The 19,867-nt window shown below is 35.2% G+C and overlaps 1 protein-coding gene across 2 annotated transcripts in view; it reads left to right on the top strand.

Annotated features, from left to right (window-relative positions):
* The window catches only part of LOC127843617 (uncharacterized), a 62,344-nt gene that overhangs the window by 18,091 nt on the left and 24,386 nt on the right, over positions 1 to 19,867 (top strand). For both annotated transcript variants that reach the window (XM_052373305.1, XM_052373306.1), the window contains exons 2-14: positions 687 to 834; positions 1,286 to 1,476; positions 2,479 to 2,588; positions 4,692 to 4,781; positions 6,448 to 6,555; positions 6,854 to 11,202; positions 13,923 to 14,006; positions 14,787 to 15,012; positions 15,981 to 16,193; positions 16,638 to 16,832; positions 18,230 to 18,411; positions 18,740 to 18,959; positions 19,483 to 19,605. In XM_052373305.1, the coding sequence (XP_052229265.1) occupies positions 731 to 834; positions 1,286 to 1,476; positions 2,479 to 2,588; positions 4,692 to 4,781; positions 6,448 to 6,555; positions 6,854 to 11,202; positions 13,923 to 14,006; positions 14,787 to 15,012; positions 15,981 to 16,193; positions 16,638 to 16,832; positions 18,230 to 18,411; positions 18,740 to 18,959; positions 19,483 to 19,605 (6,195 nt within the window). In that variant the 5' untranslated portion in view covers positions 687 to 730. The remainder of the gene's footprint in view (positions 1 to 686; positions 835 to 1,285; positions 1,477 to 2,478; positions 2,589 to 4,691; positions 4,782 to 6,447; positions 6,556 to 6,853; positions 11,203 to 13,922; positions 14,007 to 14,786; positions 15,013 to 15,980; positions 16,194 to 16,637; positions 16,833 to 18,229; positions 18,412 to 18,739; positions 18,960 to 19,482; positions 19,606 to 19,867) is intronic.

Raw genomic sequence — 19,867 nt, 5'->3', positions numbered from 1 at the left:
GTTTTATGTACTTACACTGATGTCATGTGAATATAGGTTATGTTTTTAAGGAGATAAATGTGTTGACTATCGATATTCTGTGTGCATATTTCGATGATTGCATTCGTTTGAGAGATATGGACCTTTATTCAGACAAGGGTGTTAAATGAGATTTTTGACAGTTGCATCCCTTGTATATATATATATATATATATATATATATATATATATATATATATATATATATATATATATATATATATATATATATATATATATATATATGGTATATAATTTTTATTTTTTTAAAGATCCCTGTGAACAACTCGAGTCAAAAATAGTACACTTGAAAAAGTATGGTGGACCAGAAAGATAATTTAAAAAAATGTAATGATGTATACATGTGTTTGTTCAAGTGATGTTTTACACTGTTTCAAAAAAAGTTTCAATCAAATTTATATTTGTCATTTCTGGTCAACCATTTACTATTTTTAGACTCAAGTTGTTTACATTTTTTTCTTACAAGAAAGGATCCTTTTTCATTTTTTCTAGTGTGTTATATTTACGTACATATTTATTTGTTTCTTTTAGTTTAATTTATGAAGCATGTTCAGAATTACCACACTGGTTGCACAATTAACTTGGCTAATAATCAATTATCGTACAAATTGACTTGCATATTTCAATCATTTCTTTAATTTTTTCAGGCTTCAATAAGAGCTTTTAGATATTGTTTGGAGCAAAATCAACCATGACCGACAACGAAGTCAATCAAAATAACAATGGCCTGTCGATGTTCCATCTGCGCCGCATTGGCCAGAGGGCAAGCAAGGCTGGAGTTGCTGACACCATGGAGTAAGACCTTCACCTTGCGCTGTAAAATATACTGTCCGAAAAATAAGAGACATTTATTATGGACGAAAACCTGCATGTCCGAAAATGGAGAGTCACGAAAAATAATTATTTGGCAATAAAAGGTGTCCGAAAACTTAAGTGTCAGAAAATTAGAGTAATTACGGTATATCCAATTTGAATTAAAAAAAAATCAAAACAGAAAAAATGAAGGAATAATTAATACATGATTTTAAGCAACATAATTGACATGTACGCATCATGTTGAGTGTGATAATTTGTGGAAACAGATCCAATAAAAGTTCACAACATATTAAATATTGAATACAATACAGCAAATGAACATCCTCAGTACTTCATTTGAGTCATAGCTGTTCTGCACTACATCCAATTGTTTCTGAATTCCAATTAAGTGAGGTGGAGTTTAGCTTTCCTTGGAGCTATGTATTTTCAGTTTCTACAATGTCACATACATTATTGGCCGCAGTGTGGACAAGGTTGATTTTGTGATAGACTCCAATACGTACATTCAAAGTGCCTGTATATCGCGATGTCATGCCAGAATAGTAAGGCAGGCTGGGAACCAACATAGGCTGTACGATGACAGTCTGAATGGAGTCTTTGTAAATAATATCAAAATTGAAGGTACGTTGGATTATTATATAAGTCACACGCAGGGAAAATGGGGCTTAATGCATGTGCGTAACGTGTTGTCCTATAGAAGCTTGTGCTGTCCTCACAGTCTAATCAGAGACAACACTTCCCCCTAGACTGGATTATTGTATAGAAGAGACTTACAAAATTGCATAACAGAGGAAGTGTTAAAACAGTTTCTTATGTATAACTACTTTTTAACAATATTAACGGGTCAGATAGTAAAACAATAATTGGTAATCCTATTTATTTTACAAAATCCCAAATAAAGTGCTGCCATTGCTTGATTGTTTTCCCAATTTGGTGATATTATGATGTGAACATTTCCATTTTAATTGTATCAGACCCATTATGAATAGGGCAAACAATCAATATACATATAAAGATGACAATTGGTGGGTAGAAAGCTTGAATTGTTGGGCAAGCAGTCCTTAAAACTGAACTACCACTGCCCTTTGACAAAACAGCATGAAGAAGGTATTTTAGGCACAACAGTGAAACAACACACTAAAAAGCGCAGCTATTAATTTATTTCACCCTTTTTGAACCACCTTTCCTTATAACTAACTTGACTATATTGTACTTGACTATTTTGTAAAGCATGAAGTTTTGACAATACAAGTTTTAATTTTTGAAATGTGTCGGAAAAGCTTTCAAAATAATCATTTTGCTAATAGTGAATGGTATATTATATTAGATTACATTACTTTTCTAGTTGCCCGTAGACAAATTAGACAAATTAGATGTAAAAGTGCCAATGCCTGGGCACGAAAAACTGATTCCGGACAAGTGCAGCATAGAAACTCCACAGACCTTGTTAATTTAATATTTTGTTATATAATTAAGATGATAATTTCCCTGACCTTTCTTTGTGATCAAACTAGAAGAAGATTAATATAATACAACTGTCATTTGTTATTTAGTATATAAATGTATACTAAATGTAGGACAGCACATAATTACAACATGCGACTACCATGTATGTTTCACCAGGGAGCTGTGTATTGAGGGAAGGTGACCGGGTCACGTTTGGTCACCCCACGGGCATGAGGATCCCTGCAGGGAGCAGGGTGAGGCAGCCAGACTCTGAACACCAGTTTATGGTAAGGGACTGCAAACCACTGTATGGGGTCACATTTTTTGGGAAGGTACTTAAACCATTACTGGCAATAAGGTCTGATAATCTTGTAATGATTACTTGCCCACTTCCAATTTACTGGCCAGTTAACAACAAATTGGTACCAATGTATCAAATATATAGTTATATATATAGTATATCACATTGGAAACGGTAAATGCAAATCATTGGTGTTCAAACAGCTTTTAGGACTAGCAAAAACTTAAAGATTCCCTTGAATAAATAAAAAAATAAACAGGCAACTGAAAAACTTAATCTTAATCAAATGTACATATGCAGTAAAAATTGATAAAATGATTGCCAAATCATGATATGTGAATCGAATATTCACACATAATTTTAGTGTAATAGTGTGGTAAGTATTGGAAATTTATTTAAAGTTTAAAATGCATACGGGATAGGTTTTGAAGTTATTGGTACTCAAAGAAATATAGTCCATCTTTCAAAGATTTTGATCGATCAAGTTGGCATTATGTGCAGAAAATTGTCATACAAATTAGGTGTGAAAAAGATCTAATATATCTTTCATTCACATATAAAAAAATTAATAATTATATAACTGATTACAGACTAAGAGGAGGTCATTATTCGGGCATTTTTTCCTGGTTCTTGTTCAGTATACATGGCTTTATCCAAGGGCCCGGTAACTTTCATAGCGTAGAGTCTAGGGGTCCATTCCATTACAGACCAGTGGGGAAACAAAAGTTTTGGACACTTAGATTACCAGTTGGAAAACTGTGTTTTGTTAAAATGTTCAAACCCTTTCAAATCTATCTAAAAATGTATGTTTGTATTTATCTTAAATATATGTATGTATTTAATAACATTATGTATTTTTGTTATAGTTCAAATGTATTTCACATTCAACCATGCATATCACTGAAGTGAATGAAATTTAACATTTAACGGAGTAGCAATTGAATCTACAGTGTGTGTTTGTGTGTGTGGATTCCTGATTTCAATCTTGAAATGCAAAAATAATCTTGGGGAATTTTTCAGGAATACAAGAAGCTGTATTGTTGCTATGTCCTATATAGTAAAAATAAGCCAATTCCCCTTAATGTCTCCAGTATAACTTTAGTATATCGCATCCTAGGTAATTAAAAGAGTATTAATTGTATTGACTTCATTGTTGAAATAATTACATGACTAAGAACATAACGAAATGTATACTATTAATAAAAATTAAACTGGTCTTCCAAGTGTTTACATCTATTGTGTTAAGAAAAGTTACCAGACTTTGATATGGATAGTCTCCAGGAGTTCAAAAAGCAACAACAAATACACGTCATGTAAATACTGAATGGGACTACAATGCAATCTGAGAATCATAAAAGTGATGTTTATACATTGATAAAAATTGAATACAATAAAAGCTGTTTCCTGCACTACATCCATCAGTTTTGAAACAAACCATTTATGTATGTAAATCTTTTTTATTGCATTTTAACAACAAATCCCGATTGTATGTGTCTTCCCCAATGAAGCGGGCACTGACCAAAAACTGTAAAAACCAATTTTGGTTGTGATTTTTTAACTTAGTAGCAGTGCTCCAGCTAGGCCTCAAAGTAAAGGCGCAGTACCATGCAGTTCCAAGGAATCGCTCTGCTACTTCAGACACACACTATTCTTTCAAATCTTAACACATTAGTGTGCAGTAAATTGTATTTAAATTTCAATATATTAACTAAACTTTAACTATTGTTTGAATGAGAGAAATAGAAATTTGAATGAAAATCCATGTTAATATTTTACAGAGAGATTGTGCTGAAAGTTTTTGTGTAGGTAACCAACATTCAGACCCTAGTTTTGGAATGCACTATAACATAAAGTAATATTTTAAACGTTGATAACACGGTTTTACGGCGTTGGTATTTTGCTTGTTTTTATTAAAATGGATAATCATTATAGTTGTTAGATTTTTTATCAAATAATTAAAACACAAGTTTTTTTTAAATTTGCCCCCGCAACCTTCCAACCCTCATTCTTTAGAAAGCTGTAAGGACATATTTATCTTTCTCTCTAATTTGTCTTTACGCTACATGTATTGTATCCAATCATGATTCAGTTTGAGGCATGCCGCTGTGGACTGCACATCCAGACAGTAGCGACAGACCAGACTGACATTGTGAAAGGTGGACTAGAGGAGGAGCAGAAGGTACGACAGAAAATGCAGTATTATTAGTTTCCTTATCAGTGCTCAACTTAAGGGGACCTTAGGTTTGGTCTCCATCTGTCCATATATTCACACAATTTGATTTTAATTTAATTATAAAACTTAGTATGTATAACTATGAAATTAAACATGAGGATTATGCACTTAAGGTTGTTTGCCACCAGAGGTCAAAGTCTAGTTATCATAACACGTTACAATGCTTTAAATCTTATACTTTTATTACTATTAAAGTCTGGGGTGGGATTTTTCCTATATTCAGCTGATTTCCACCCTTTCGATGTCGAACTAATTTTACTAATAGTTGTTAACTTTGCTGGGTCTATATTATATAAACGAAGAGTTTATATGAACCTTGCAAGGGGGGGGGGGCATTTTCTTTCCCTGAGGTGGTTTTTAAATCACACTCATTAAACTCGTTATAATCATTAACGCCAGCACCCGATAATCACTAAGGGCTGCATGTTTGTCATTTGTCTGTTGATAAATCTCTCTCTTTGTACAATGTACATCTGTCTGTCTGCAAGCATATTCAAGATTAAATTAAATATGAACTTATTTACAAATCTTAAAAGTAACAAACTGTAAAACATAACATAGAAAACTAAGAATTGTATTACAAAACAAAATGATATTGCAAACTTCTAAACATAATTACAGAAAGTAAACAACTTTGTAAACATAAAATGTTTAATAAAGTTTAAAATATGTGATATTGTGAAGTCATCTTGACCATGCTCCAGTCTATGACACTTTTGAAAATATATTATAAAAGACGAAGCCTTACGAATTTCCTGAAAAGGATTTTTTTAATGTTTTCCAATGGAATTGATTGTTGTGAACTATAAACATACGTGAATTCAATTATTTCATTTAAATTACAAAGCAAATACCAAAACATAAGATTTCTAGAAAGTCAAATGTTTTTTAACCAGGTTTTCCGAAGGAAAAAACTGGTTATTAGATTGGCAAATGCGGGCGGGCTGGCGGGCTGGCGGGCTGGCTGACGGGCTGGCGGGCGGGCGGGCGGAACAAGCTTGTCCGGGCCATAACTATGTCGTTCATTGTCAGATTTTAAAATCATTTGGTACATTTGTTCACCATCATTGGACGGTGTGTCGCGCGAAATAATTACGTCGATATCTACAAGGTCAAGGACACACTTTGAGTTCAAAGGTCAAAAATGGCCATAAATGAGCTTGTCCTGGCCATAACTATGTCATTCATTGTGAGATTTTTAAATCATTTGGCCCATTTGTTCACCATCATGGGCCGGTGTGTCGCACAAAAGAATCACGTCAATATCTCCAATGTCAAGGTCGCCACCACTAAAAATAGATTTTTTTTAAACAAAGGGGGTAAATTGTGTTTGTTCATTTCAAAAGTTCAGTTTGAGTTTTCTCCCTTTATCAGATTTTTTTTTCACAATGAAAACTTGGTTTTGTGACAATTTTGTCCCTTGTTCTCTTTATGTATTGAGTGTCAAGATCCACATTGCATGGGTTTGAATATATTAAGCCAGCAGGACAGTGTTACACTTTAATATTTGACAATTATTCACGAGTAATAAGGGAACATGGTTTTTATGGAATTAAGCTCATCTAAGATACAGCTTGCTGGGCCACGCTTATGTGGTCATTCTGTTTGTCAGGCTGAGTTCAAGAAGCCAGAGGTGGTGGTAGAGGCAGGTAGCAGATCTGCCACTTCACATTATAGAGTTCCACGATTCCAGACAGAGACATTGACACACGATGATATGGTATGTGCAATCAAATCTGTGACTTGTGAAAATGTGATTATAAACCTGCATGCCAATTGCTTATATGTATAAGTGATAAATTATCATACAATAATTTAAGGCGTGAAAATTGTATGTGCTTAGAGCTTAATTGATATGAATTATTGAGGGCTTACAATTTTATTTCAAGATTTGCTTTTATATGGTTTTTTTTAGTCTTAAACATAAGCTATTATATGGACAGTAATGCTTACATTAAAAACAATTACTTGACAGATATAAAAAATGTAATCTTTGATAAATCTCATACCCCAAAAAGGCATTTATGGAGAAAGAAAAAGAATCGACGCACCAAAGTTTGTTAGACCAGAAAGCACATACAAACCATTATGATGTTGAAAGAAAAACACCAGAAAAAAACATAACAGACTCAGCTATAGCAAAAGAGACAACTGACGTTTACTGGAATCAATCTAGTAAAGAATCTTGGAAAGACATAAAAGATAATCTGGAAGTAGACATGGAACAGATTGAAACTGAAGGTATGCAGCAGCCAACTATGAGAGGTAATGAGTTCCAACCTGAACAGAATATTGCTGCAGAGATTGAAGGCACCTTTAAAAACATCATTAAGGACTTGTCTTCAATATGTGAGAAAGAAAGTGGTTTGAAGAATGCAGTTCATGAGAAGTCACCAACTAAAGATGCATATATTCAGACTTCTCAGTCCTGTGCAATGCGTCAACAATCACCAGTTAAAGATTTAGAGATGCAGACCTGCATTGAATTTGAGGTTGCCATGAATAATTATAATGAAAAGGTATCTGTTTTGAAAGAAAAAACAGCGATTGCAACAGAAATGAACATTTCTGAATACCATACAGATTCAGTTGGAAGTGATGAGAATACTGAAGATGTATGTGGTGATCGTACTATAAATTATAGTCCCAAACCAAACAGTATTGAAAATAAGAGCGTTGCAGGAAAGTTGTGTGAGCTAGAGGATAGAGATTCGGCTGCAGAAAATAAATGCATTGAAGAAGACAATTCTGACTGTGCTAAAGGAAGTATAGATTCTCTCGTACAAACTCGTCAATCAGTTGTAGAAAGTGAACAGCAGGGTGCAAAATGTGTTAATGGTACTGCCACATATGTTAACAATATTACAGGAATTATTGCAAAATGTTTAGGCAATGTTGCTGAAAATGAGGACACAGTTGCAGAGGAAGTTTCACAGAATACAGACAGCATCGCTGAAAATGTTTCAGAAAATGATGAACACAAAGGAGTCGGAATAAAAACTGAATACATTGCAAAAAGTAAAAGTTGTGCTAAAGACATTGAGGATGATGTTGCTGTTCAAAATAATGCCTCCATTAGAGTGGCTGTGCATGGTGGTAATGGTGAAGTGAACACTGTACTACTTACATTAAATTCAGAGAGTGATGGAAAAGAATACACCAAAGAACAAATTGATATGGATGTTGATGCAAAACTTGACATTGATGTTGACAGCACTAAAATGGATAATAATTGTGAAATAGAAAATACAGAAGTTTCAGCAGATGATAAGTTCGTAGTAAGAGAAGCTAATAATACTGGAGTTACAACTGATTGTGTTTTACAAAGTGGAGGAAGAGTTGACGTGAAAAAGAAAACAAGTATAATTGGTAAAGGGATGGATTCTGAAAATTTTGATAGTCAATGCATTGATGCCGAAAGCTCTGACAATGAAAAAAAGACAGAGGGCGATTATGGTGCTTCAAATGATTATGATGATGCCCCTGTTAAAATAGGTGCTGAAGAAAAATGTGTTGAACATGTTCAGTCCGAGGCCATGACAAAAGCTTCGTATATCTTATCAGATTCTGTAGCATATGATGATTCAGACACTAATGACGAAGATTATATTGATGCTATAGAGAAAGTTGAAGAAGATAATGTTGAGTGTGATGATGTGGATAATGAAATAGATCACCAATCTTGTTCATCTTATAGTAAAGGGGTAGGAGTTGAGTCTGACTATGGTCAGTGTTCTGCTAAATATGAAAGTAACAATGAAATAAACTCATGCTTTGCATCAGAAGTCAGCTATGAAAATGACGATTCTGAAGATAATTTTTATGAAAATGATGATGGCCTTGAATCAGAGTTGGCATACATTGAGACTGATACTGATACAGCCGAGAATGACACTACTGCCAAGGAAGCGCATGTGATATCTACATCTTTTGAAGTGTATAACAGTGCTATTGAAAGTGAATCAGACCAGGGAAACATTGTTGTAAAAGAACTCAGCACAAGCTTCTTTGGTGAAATACCAGATACAAACTTAATTTATCGAGCTGGAATTGGAAATTCATTGAATGATACTGACATTAGTTCTTTATATGAAACGGCCAGTTTAGGTGAAAGTGGTATGTCTTCCCTTATAAACAATGACAAGTCAATATGTTGTGACGAAATAGGAAGTATTGTATCTACCAATGATGAGGATATCTGTGTGGAAAAAATGAAAGAAAATGATAAATGTAAGCAGAATAAGGCTTATGAAGATTGTGAGAAGGCAATATATGAGAATACAGTTGTTAAAAACAATAATGTTGTTGATGAAACCAATGTTGATTTGCAAGGCAGGAAAAGGAACATGTCTTCAGAAATAGATGAGAGCAATGGAAATGAAGTGACAAGAAAAAGAAGGTGCAAAGGAGATGAGAATGATGAACATGCAACAGTGGGTACTGTTGATGCTAATAGGGTTGCAGAGAAGAAACAAACCACAGATGTTGTTAAATTAGCGCTTGCGAAACTGAAATTGCAAATGAAACAAGTATTGAAGATAAAGTCTAGTAGACATATTGATTTGACAAAACAGAAAGATAATGAAACTCTTGATGAAAGTGAATCCTGTACAATTAGAAATTATGAAAAACTTCATTCTGAAACAGAAAGTAATATGGAGAGGTTGGTTCAAAATGACCTGGCAGTTGCTAGAGAAATTAATCATGACCATGCTGATTGCCTTGGTAATGATACTAAAATGTTAGAAAATAAGACCAAATGTTTGGAGACTGTAGCAAAACTTGACAATATTTATAACAACTTGAACCAATCTAATTTGAATAATAAAGATAAAGACTTCATAATGGGAGAAAAAGAAGCTCAAATAGGTGAGGACGAGGCAAGACATAATAATCTGCATGACATAGCAGAAGTGTCTGATAAAAAATTTACTAACAACATTGAACTAGACATTAAAAAAGGTATCTTTGAAAGTGAAGATATTGGTTCCGAGAAGAGTGGGTTTAATGATGAAGAAAATGTGGTTCTAGCCGATGTTAAATCAGATGCGTCAAGTAGTGTAATTTGTGTTGATAAGAAGTCTGCTAATTGTATGAATAATGATTCATTTAAGAACATAGAAGACATGGTTACAGAAAGTTGTTGTTTTATTGATGCAGGTAAAATGACTTTAACGGATGAAACTAATGAACCCTTAGATAATGATAATAAAATAGGATATGCACATGATGTTGCGGAAATTGTGAATGAGGTGGTTGGAAGGGATGAAATGCAGGAGAACGTCAATGTAATAAAACCCTTAAACGTAAAACAAAATGATCTCAATATTGATGAAGAAAAAGCAAATGAAGGTTTAGAGGGAGTTGATGCAAGTGTTGATGAGCCTGAAACCAACAGTTACACTGAGTGTTTGTCTACCAGTTGGATGAATGCGAAAAGTAGAACAGCCTCAAAAACCAAGGATGAACTGGAGGACACTATTATGTCACCAGTAATAGACCATCTTGGAACCAGCCATCCAAAGAGCAGGCAACCACAGTCTTCAATCATAGCTGAGAAGGGAACCAGTAAGTCTGAAAGCATTTCAGTGACCCAATCAGAAGATGATGCAAGAAGTGTCCTTAGTTGCCAGTTTTCTGATGATGGCGATTTTGGAGCAGATATTGATTTTGAGCACTTTGATGAAGATGAAAATCATGAATCAGCTGCTGATAAAATTATAATAGATGGTGGTCATAGTTCAGACACTGTATCTTTGGCATTCAAAGACGGTGATAACCAAAATATGGACTTAGGATCCTGTTCATATGAACAAGCAGAAATACTGCCCTTAAATACTTCCACTTCAATGTTAGTCAAGAAGAATAAAGGTGTCAAAAGAAAATGTCAGTTTGAAGATAATCCATATGCATATACCACACCACTAAATCTGTCCACAGAGAACGTCTGTGATGTTTTCAAATGCCCAGAATCAGTGCATAAGCAAAGCTTGGGGCCTTCAGTTTTGAAAGATGACGGAGATTCCCCTGGCATCTCAGGGACACAGTTGATAGAGAGTTCAGAATCGGCAGACTTCAGAGATCTTACCATGTCACAAGTTTTCAAGGTTTCCCACAGCTTAGAGGCTAAAGCAAATGACACTTGCATGTCAGGAAAGAAACGCTCCAAAGCCAAAGATCTCTTGGAAAAGTTGAGAGCAAAACGACAGATCAAGGAGGAGAAGGTTGATAACAGTGAAACTGTGAATGAGTCAAGTGGAGGACCCGTGCAAGGAACCAGTACTGATATGGATATCTACAGACGTACAGAGCTGGCACGGACAAAGGCCAATGAAATGCTATCTTCGATTGATAACCATGTATCCAGGTCTGTAACTTGTATTTGTAGTATATTTATATTATCATAGCCTCGATTTAGATCACATCCTGTTTGAAAAAAAAATATTGTGATGAATTCAGAATTCAGAATCTGTTATTTGTTGTGTTTTTTTATATCTTAGAATTTCATGTTTTTTTAATCACTTTCAATTCACAGAAATATCTTGATTTTAACATGAAATTATGTCTCTTGTATTTTTAAATGGTCAGATTTTGGCCACAACATTTTAATCACATTTCAGTGACATTCACTTATAGTTAATGTCCAATTACCGAACAAATGTAAAGTCAGTATGATTAGAGGGATTAAATAATTGTATAACATTGACAAAAAAATTCAATGCCATTATGATTGCTATTTCTTTGTTAAAAGTCATTTTCTTGGTAATGCTTATTGTGTGTCTGTTTCTGGTACTAGTATAGTATATATGTGAGCCTGTCACTTGACAAACAGTGCGTATTGTCCGTGCTTAAAGTGTCGATTAGCCTTTACAGTCAGCACAAACTAATCAGGGATGACACTTTACGCTGTTATGGTATTTTTTGTTTAAGGAAAGTCCCTTCCTGGTGAAAATCCAGTGTAGGCGGAAAGTGTCGTCCTTAGTGTGCGGATAACACAGGCTAATCAGGGATGACACTTTACGCTCTTATGGTATTTTTAGTTCAAGGGAAGACTCTTCCACGTTTCGTCCCTAGTGTGCGGATAGCACAGGTTTATATGGGATGACACTTTACGTATTAAATGCATAAAGCCTCGTTTTACCATAGTGCGACTCATATATATATATATATATATATATATATATATATATATATATAGCGAGAGAGAGAGAGAGAGAGAGAGAGAGGGAGAAAGATTTGTGAACAACCAGATACACAGACATACAAACAGACATACATATTCCCATTTGAGACTTCGGCGTGCGCGCCTAGCTACGGTGCAGAACGAGGCATACATACTATGAAATCCCAATCCCAAATAAGGATGGTTCATTCACAGTTATATATCTCGCACTTACACCGCAGCACATCTCGACGTGCGAACAATTTTTTACATACACAGAATGGACAGTGCTACATACATAAACACTTATTTACAAACATGAAACCATAGTTGTATTAGGGCAAGATCCGATAAGGATTCTAAACTACCCTCACACTATGTTAGAAACACCGCGGAAATCCGTTGGATCTATAATATACAGTGAAATCATGAATATATCTGTGTATTAACAGGTAGATAATTATATTTTACAACAACGTGATTTCCTATTTCCGGGATCTATTAATTGATACTCGTTCAAAGTCGACAATTTATATATAGGGAGAAAGGTGTGTGAACAACCAGATACACAGACATACAAACAGACATACATATTCCCATTTGAGACTTCGGCGTGCGCGCCTACCTACGGTGCAGAACGAGGCATTCATACTATGACATCCCCATCCCCAAAAAGGTTGGTTCATTCACAGTTATATATCTCGCACTTACACCGCAATACATCTCGACGCGGGAACAATTTTTTACATACACAGAATGGACAATGTTACATACATAAACACTTATTTACAACAGGAATTTTATATATATATATATAACAGTGTTGCGGTGAAAGTATGGGGTATATAACTGTGCATGAACCATCTTTAATTGGGGATGGTGATTTCACAGTATGTCTGCCTCATTCTGCACCGTAGCACACGCCGAAGTCTCCAATAGGAATATGTCTGTCTGTCTGTCTGTTTGTATGTCTGTGTATCTGGTTGTTCACGCATATCTTTCTAAATATATATATATAATCCTGACTAAGATATCAATATATTGAAAAAGTAAACAAACGTCGCATGAGTATAAAAAAATGTATTTAAATATGCCGACTGGTTTCGCACAGCTCATTAGGGCATATAACACATTAACGTCAAATTGTCAAAGTAACAACGTCAAATGACGTTACTATATTGTGACGTCAAATGTTAAATTATAACAATGTTTTTAACATGGTCTTAAAAAATCAATAAAAAATTTTCCTTTTGCTTACCTAGCTGAAACAGAGTCCGAATATAACTTATAAAATGGAAATATTTTAAATTTTGGTTCCATTTTAGAACATTCATCAAGATGTTTGCTTAATGGCATTTGTCTTGTTGAGGGATCGCGCATTTGTTGTTCATGAAAAGTTCGTCGATTACGTAGTTTATCTCCAGTTTGTCCAATGTAATATTTATTGCAACCACTACATACTAAGACATAAATAACATTTTTAGCATCGCATGACATTTCTGTTTTTATTTTAAATATTTTACCATTAAAATTAAAGTTTTCGCCTTTTATCATATAACCATGCTGCATGTGTGGTTATATGATAGAGGGCGAGAAGTTTAATTTTAATGTTAAATTCATTGTTATAATTTGACGTTTGACGTCATTATATATGTAACGTCATTTGACTTTGTTACTTTGACAATTTGACGTTATTGTGTACATTTTATATGCCCTGATGAGCTGTGCGCAACCGGTCGCCATATTTAAATACAATTTTGTTTTACCCATGCGACGTGTGTTTACTTTTTCAATATATATATATATATATATATATATATATATATATATATATATATATATATATATATATATATATATATATATATATATATTTATATATATACTAGTATGTCTCGCCACATGAGTTGTTTGCCTCTACACAGCTGTCGTTCCCTGCTGGATGCCACCAAGGACATGTTCACGAAGACTCCTGCCCTCTCCACCAATCCTCGTGTACAGGCTTGGGGGTACTGATAGTTGTTAGGCCACTGAAAGTGTTATGTGCTATTGTAATCTAAAAATAGTTACTGCAAATTTTCCATTGGTGTCTGTCTATTTTCTCTATGTGTGAGTTAATTAACTACATGTATCATAGCAATAGTTCCCATGATATCAGTTATTAGCATCTGCACAGGCTTGTCCTATGTGTTTAACAAATTATTGTCTTGATTTTTTTTCCAAATTGTGGTGCCCAGCATGTAATCTTTATCCTGTGATTATTTATTTTTAAGACATTGTTGAGTCATCTGTGCATGTAACCTATTCTAGACATAATTATTAATATGGTATATAACTTAAAAGCTTCGAATTACACTCCTTTTTAACTGTGTAAAAAGGCCTTTATATATTTTGCCTGGGGGCCAGAAAAAGATTTGTTAAGTTAAAGCCTTAGCTAGTGAAATAGTGAAGTTAATTATCATAATACTAATTTTAAAACTTCTAAAAATAAACATGTTTTTTTTAACCATTTTGGGAATGGTGCTGTGGTCCTTTGGATAGGGAAAATTGCATTGTTTTAGCTAAAATTGGGAATCGAAAAAACGAAAATAAGTGTTTTCAATACTATATTTAATAAGGTTCAACCCATAAATCTGCATAGGGAAATTAAGTCGATGTTGCTTTTTTGTGTGAGAAGGCATGGGAACCTTTAATTGGGTAAAATACATACTTTTTGACAGTGTCAATGAGGCAGAATTCTGGCCCCAAATTTGATTAAAAAGCAATATTAATACTTGACATAAAAACAGGAAGGAGCTGACCGACATAGAGAAGAAGCTCATATTCCCCAAGACAGTGATAGCAGTGGTAGGTGAAACGGGGGCGGGGAAGTCCAGTCTGATGAACGCTCTACTAGACCATCGCAGTGTGCTGCCCACATCAGGTATGAGGGCCTGTACAGCTGTGGTGGTGGAAGTCGTACAGAACACCACAAGCAGCAGTTTTGAGGCCGATATCGAGTTCCTACAGAAAAAGGTAGTCACGGTTTTCAGAGCTCTAAAGCTTGTTGTGTTTTGCAGCTGTTTGACAATGGAAATATATAGGCTATTTTTAAGTACTTTTTTAATTTTCTGTCATTTTACTGGAAATCAGTTAGATTGAAAGTATTTCCGCAATAGAAATAAGTGCTCAATTATTAAGGTTCATTGTTCAAAATTTCCAGCTAAATTCGTAACGCTTGCTGTGAAATCTTTAATTAGTCCACTACCAGTGAAACCGGAGAGGAACTTATGGTTTGCACTCAGTGTGTCTGTCAGTTAGTCTGTCACACTTTTCTGGATCCAGCGATAACTTCAAAAGTTTCTTCATATTTGTTCATGAAACATGTACAGATGACAATATTGAGATTATGCACGTCATTTTATTTTATTCCTACGCCAAGAATTCTGGTTACTATGGTGACAAATAGACTAGAAATATCGCTGAAAATGGTGGATCCTGCGATAACTTTAAAAGTTCTTCATATTTTTCATGAAACTTGAAACATTGATAGATGGCAATATGGAGAAGTAGGGGACTTTTATTGCTTGGCAATTGTCTTGTTGTACAATAACATATTCATCGGAAATTAGGATGTCAAAGCTCATTTTTGCATGTTAAGTGTTAAACTCTTAGAGTACTGACCTTCTTTTAGATTGATCCCTGTCAGAGTCATTAGGGTCAGTTGTAAAAGGCACGTTCTGGGAATACTGGGCTTAATGCATGTGCGTTAAGTGTCCTCACAGATTAGTCTGTACATTGGCTAATCAGGGCCAACAGTTTCAACTTTTATTATATTTTCCTTGTAAAAGAAGTCTCTTCGTAATGAAAATTCAGAATAGTTTGAAATTGCGGTCCCTTTTTAGCCTGTGCGTTTTGCACTGGTTGATCTGGGACGCCACTTCATGCACATGCATTCAGCCCAGTTTTCCCAAGGTTCTTATAACGATTGTGTCCCTTCCCAGGAGTGGTTTGATGAGCTTGAGGTGCTCCTGAAGGACCTGACAGCCCTGGACGGGACCATCAAGAAGGGAGTACCTGACCCCGCTTCTGATGCCTACTCCTCGTACTGTAAGGTGCGGGCTGTCTACGGCCGGGTAGAACCCCTTTCAGTCCTCACCAGAATCACCACGGTTACACATCAGCTGGGCAAAGTGAGCGTTCTCAAGTCACATAACGTAAGTCCATTTTTTTCTGTCTGTTCAATTATTGTACTGACATATATAAATATTCTTCTCAATGGCCGTTACACTGGAGTCCAGATAAAAGGATGAAGCAGAATATCTTTTGTAGAGCCGTTACACTTGGAGTCCAGATAAAAAGATGAAACAGAAGATTTTTTGTAGAGCTTACACTTCTCTCTACAGCGTATGGTGCAGTCTTTAAAGTTCTGCCTATGCGCTGGTGGTCACTGCATACTTGCAGGATTTGTTCAGCGGTTTTTGTTGGCTCCTCCAATGGAGAAATTAAATGAAGGCACATGGTTATTAACACTTTTAGTTAAAAAATCGTATGATCTGATAACCTGGATGATCAACATCATAAATGAATATGATACATGTGTATTCGGGAATTTATGTTTATCGGATGCCAAATGTACATGCAACTTATGCAAATTTCAGGCAGATAATTTCCGTCGTCAAGTGGAGACGTACATAGAGACGCAAGAACCGGGGACAGGGGGTCAGTACTGGCCGATAGTGAAGCACGTGAGACTGAGACTCCCACACTGTGATGTCTGCAGCAGTGGTGCTGCTCTTGTGGATCTACCGGGTGTCAGGGACTCAAACGCTGCCAGGGACCGCATTGCTAAAGAGGTACCTAGCTTTACTTTAACGTAAATGTGTTTGAAGGGAATGTAGTACAGACGTTACTTTACATGAATTGTTTTGCATATTTTTGAAGAAAATAACGTTACCAATTCCTCAAAACAGACAATTTGAAATCTATTGGGTAAGGGCTGAAATAATATGTGTGGTTGTCGTGGTTTGAACATTTAAAATTCAACCATTATAACATTATAACAGTAAACACTAGCTTAAAGTACTCACGTTGTAATTTCTTTGTAAGTGTTATGGTTTTTCAAAATGTATGACCGAACATTAAAAAATCAAATTGTACCGGAACTATTGCCTAGACATTAAAACAATCCTTAGATATAGCTCTATAAGTTGAACCTTAATAAATATAATATTGAAAACATTTATATCATTAATTTTGAAGCATTTTGTAGCAAAACAAGGACAACACTAATTTGTTAATCACAGTCAAAATGCAGCAATTTTTCCCAATCCATATGGACCCGTCCACATTCCTTAAATGGTGAAAAAACACACACTTCAACTTAAAGTAACAAGCACGAAGATACAAAATGTCATGCACAAGAACAATTTCCCTTTATCAAAGGTCACTTTTAAATATCAATACTTTTTGTTCAGCAATGGATGGATTTTGAAATGCTTTGGCAATATTAAAGACCAGTGCCAATACGTCAATTACTATTAAATGTCAAAACAAAACATAGTACTGAGCATAACAAGGCTTTTCAAAGCAGTAAGTTGGATGAAATACCAAGCCATTGATTAGCACATAAATAGTCAAAGTCCCTAGGTTGAAGGTCAAAGTCACATTTCAAGGTCAAAAGTAAAATTATAGGAATTGATTCGGACTTTGGTCTTTTCCTGAAAAAATATTTTCTGACCGCATCTCTATGATAATTACCAATACGTAGAATACGTAGAAATGTATTGTATATTGTCCATCATGCTCTATGATATCTATTGGTTGTTTAGTGTACAATCATTCTCTGCGCTATTCCTTTAATGTCTTCAATAGTATTTGCGAAAGAGCTCAGCTGTGGTGAAAGTCTGGTGGAATATTCAATTTCATATTGCCATAAATATGAGCCTCGATCCTGGAAAACGGGGCTTAATGCATGTGCGTTAAATGTATTGCCAGATTAATCTAGGCAGTCTGCACAGGCTAATCAGGGATGACACTTTTGACCTTAACTGGATTTTTGCTTAGGAAAGACTTCCTTTAAACAAAAAATACTGTAACGGCTCAAAGTGTCCCTTAATAGCCTGTGCTGACTTCAAAGTCGAATCTGGGACGACAATTTTCGCACATGCATTAAGCCCTATTTTCCCAGAACAAGGCTCATATTAGGTCTTATATGAAGACAAGAAACAAAGAATGTGTTTGATGCTTTCAGTACCTGAAGAATTGCACTGCAGTGTGGGTGGTATCTAGCATTCATCGTGCCATTGATGATAAGACGGCCAAGGATCTGCTGGGGGAGAACTTCCGTCGTCAACTGCTGATGGACGGGCAGTATGGCAGCATAGCCTTCATATGTACCAAGACTGATGTACTCATGCCATCGGAGATCATCAGGTGGGTGTTATGTGCATTATTGCAATGGTTGTCGTAAACAACCTGGATGCCATCAGACGTTGTCAGTTTTCATGATGACATGTCTTTCATGTGTGGTTTAAAAAGTGTGGCCTCAGCGAAGAAGGATAATCGGTAATCGATCATGGGATTTTTAGTTTTGCATGCTATTTAATACCCAGTTTATATTTTGTGGGGATATTTCAACTGTTAGTTTGATATTGAATTTCAGTTGTTAAATTTCAGTATGTAGGGAAAAACCATACACATGTTTAAAGTCCTATTGATAGTTGGTAATTTGCTGTGATTTGTAGATTTAATATTTTGTTAGATCGCTAAAACTTGACAAAGAAACAAGAGAATTGGAAACAGAAATCAAAGCACTAGAAACGGAGAAAGTAGACCTCGACCTATCTGTTGCTAATGGAAACCTAGAGGCTAAGAGGTTACAAGGCACCATTAAAGAGCTGGAAACGGAGGTGACAGAGCTCCGTAACAATCTTGCCGAAATCAGATCTCTCCTTGATCCGGTCAGCCAAGATAGTCAACAGGTGAGGAAGAACCTTATACTTCACCCTATGAGAAAACTGCCTAAGTATATTGGTTTGCGATGGGTTGTGGTCAATTGGTCTGTTAGTATATTATATTCTAAACATTTATACTCACTTTTACATTGACACAATTATTAGAGGCTGAGTTGAGGTTCCATGTTTATTTTGGTAAAACAATTAGATAAATGGCACATACAAATTCAAAGTAAGACAATTCATGTTTGAAAATACAGTGTTTTTAAAAGATCATCTTTTGAAATGATGCCTTATTTTATTACCAATATCATACAAGATGAAACAGGTTTTCTGAAATAATATTTGAGCCTTGTAAATATATGCCAACAGTATCTGATATAAATATGTGTCAATCAATTCATACACTGCACCTAACACATGATAATGCTTGAATACAGTGTGACTCGACACTCTTCGTCCCTTTTTTTCTGTCCATAAAAAAAAACAGTTTAAAAGCGACATTCTATTTTTAAATTAAGATGAATTAAGGTGGGGTTGTTTGTTGTAGACCGAGGAGGTAGAAGCTCTGAAGGAGTATGAGGAAGAGATTCACTCCAAGACCACAGAGATACATGAGTCAGAGGGGAGGATAGCGGGGTTGAAGTCTCAACGACAGGAGGCCATGCAAAAGGTAGGCCCACACTTGAGCAGGGTGAAGGAAAACTACCATTTGTTAAAAAAAAATCACCCTGTAAATCTGTATTTAGTTTTTATATGAATTCAGCCAGTTAATCAATACACACTTTTCCTGGGCTAGCTGGGTGTTTACCAGTAATAAGTGTATACATGTTTGTCAGGAACTGATAATGCATTTGTCAGGAACTGACAACTGCCCTATATAAAGAATCAGAAATTGGAGGAAAAAAATACAAAAATAGAAATGATTTTACTAC

Source organism: Dreissena polymorpha, chromosome 9 (genome assembly GCF_020536995.1).
Source record: "Dreissena polymorpha isolate Duluth1 chromosome 9, UMN_Dpol_1.0, whole genome shotgun sequence".
Taxonomy (NCBI): Eukaryota; Metazoa; Mollusca; class Bivalvia; order Myida; family Dreissenidae; genus Dreissena; species Dreissena polymorpha.
This window is presented reverse-complemented; position numbering and strand designations above follow the sequence as displayed.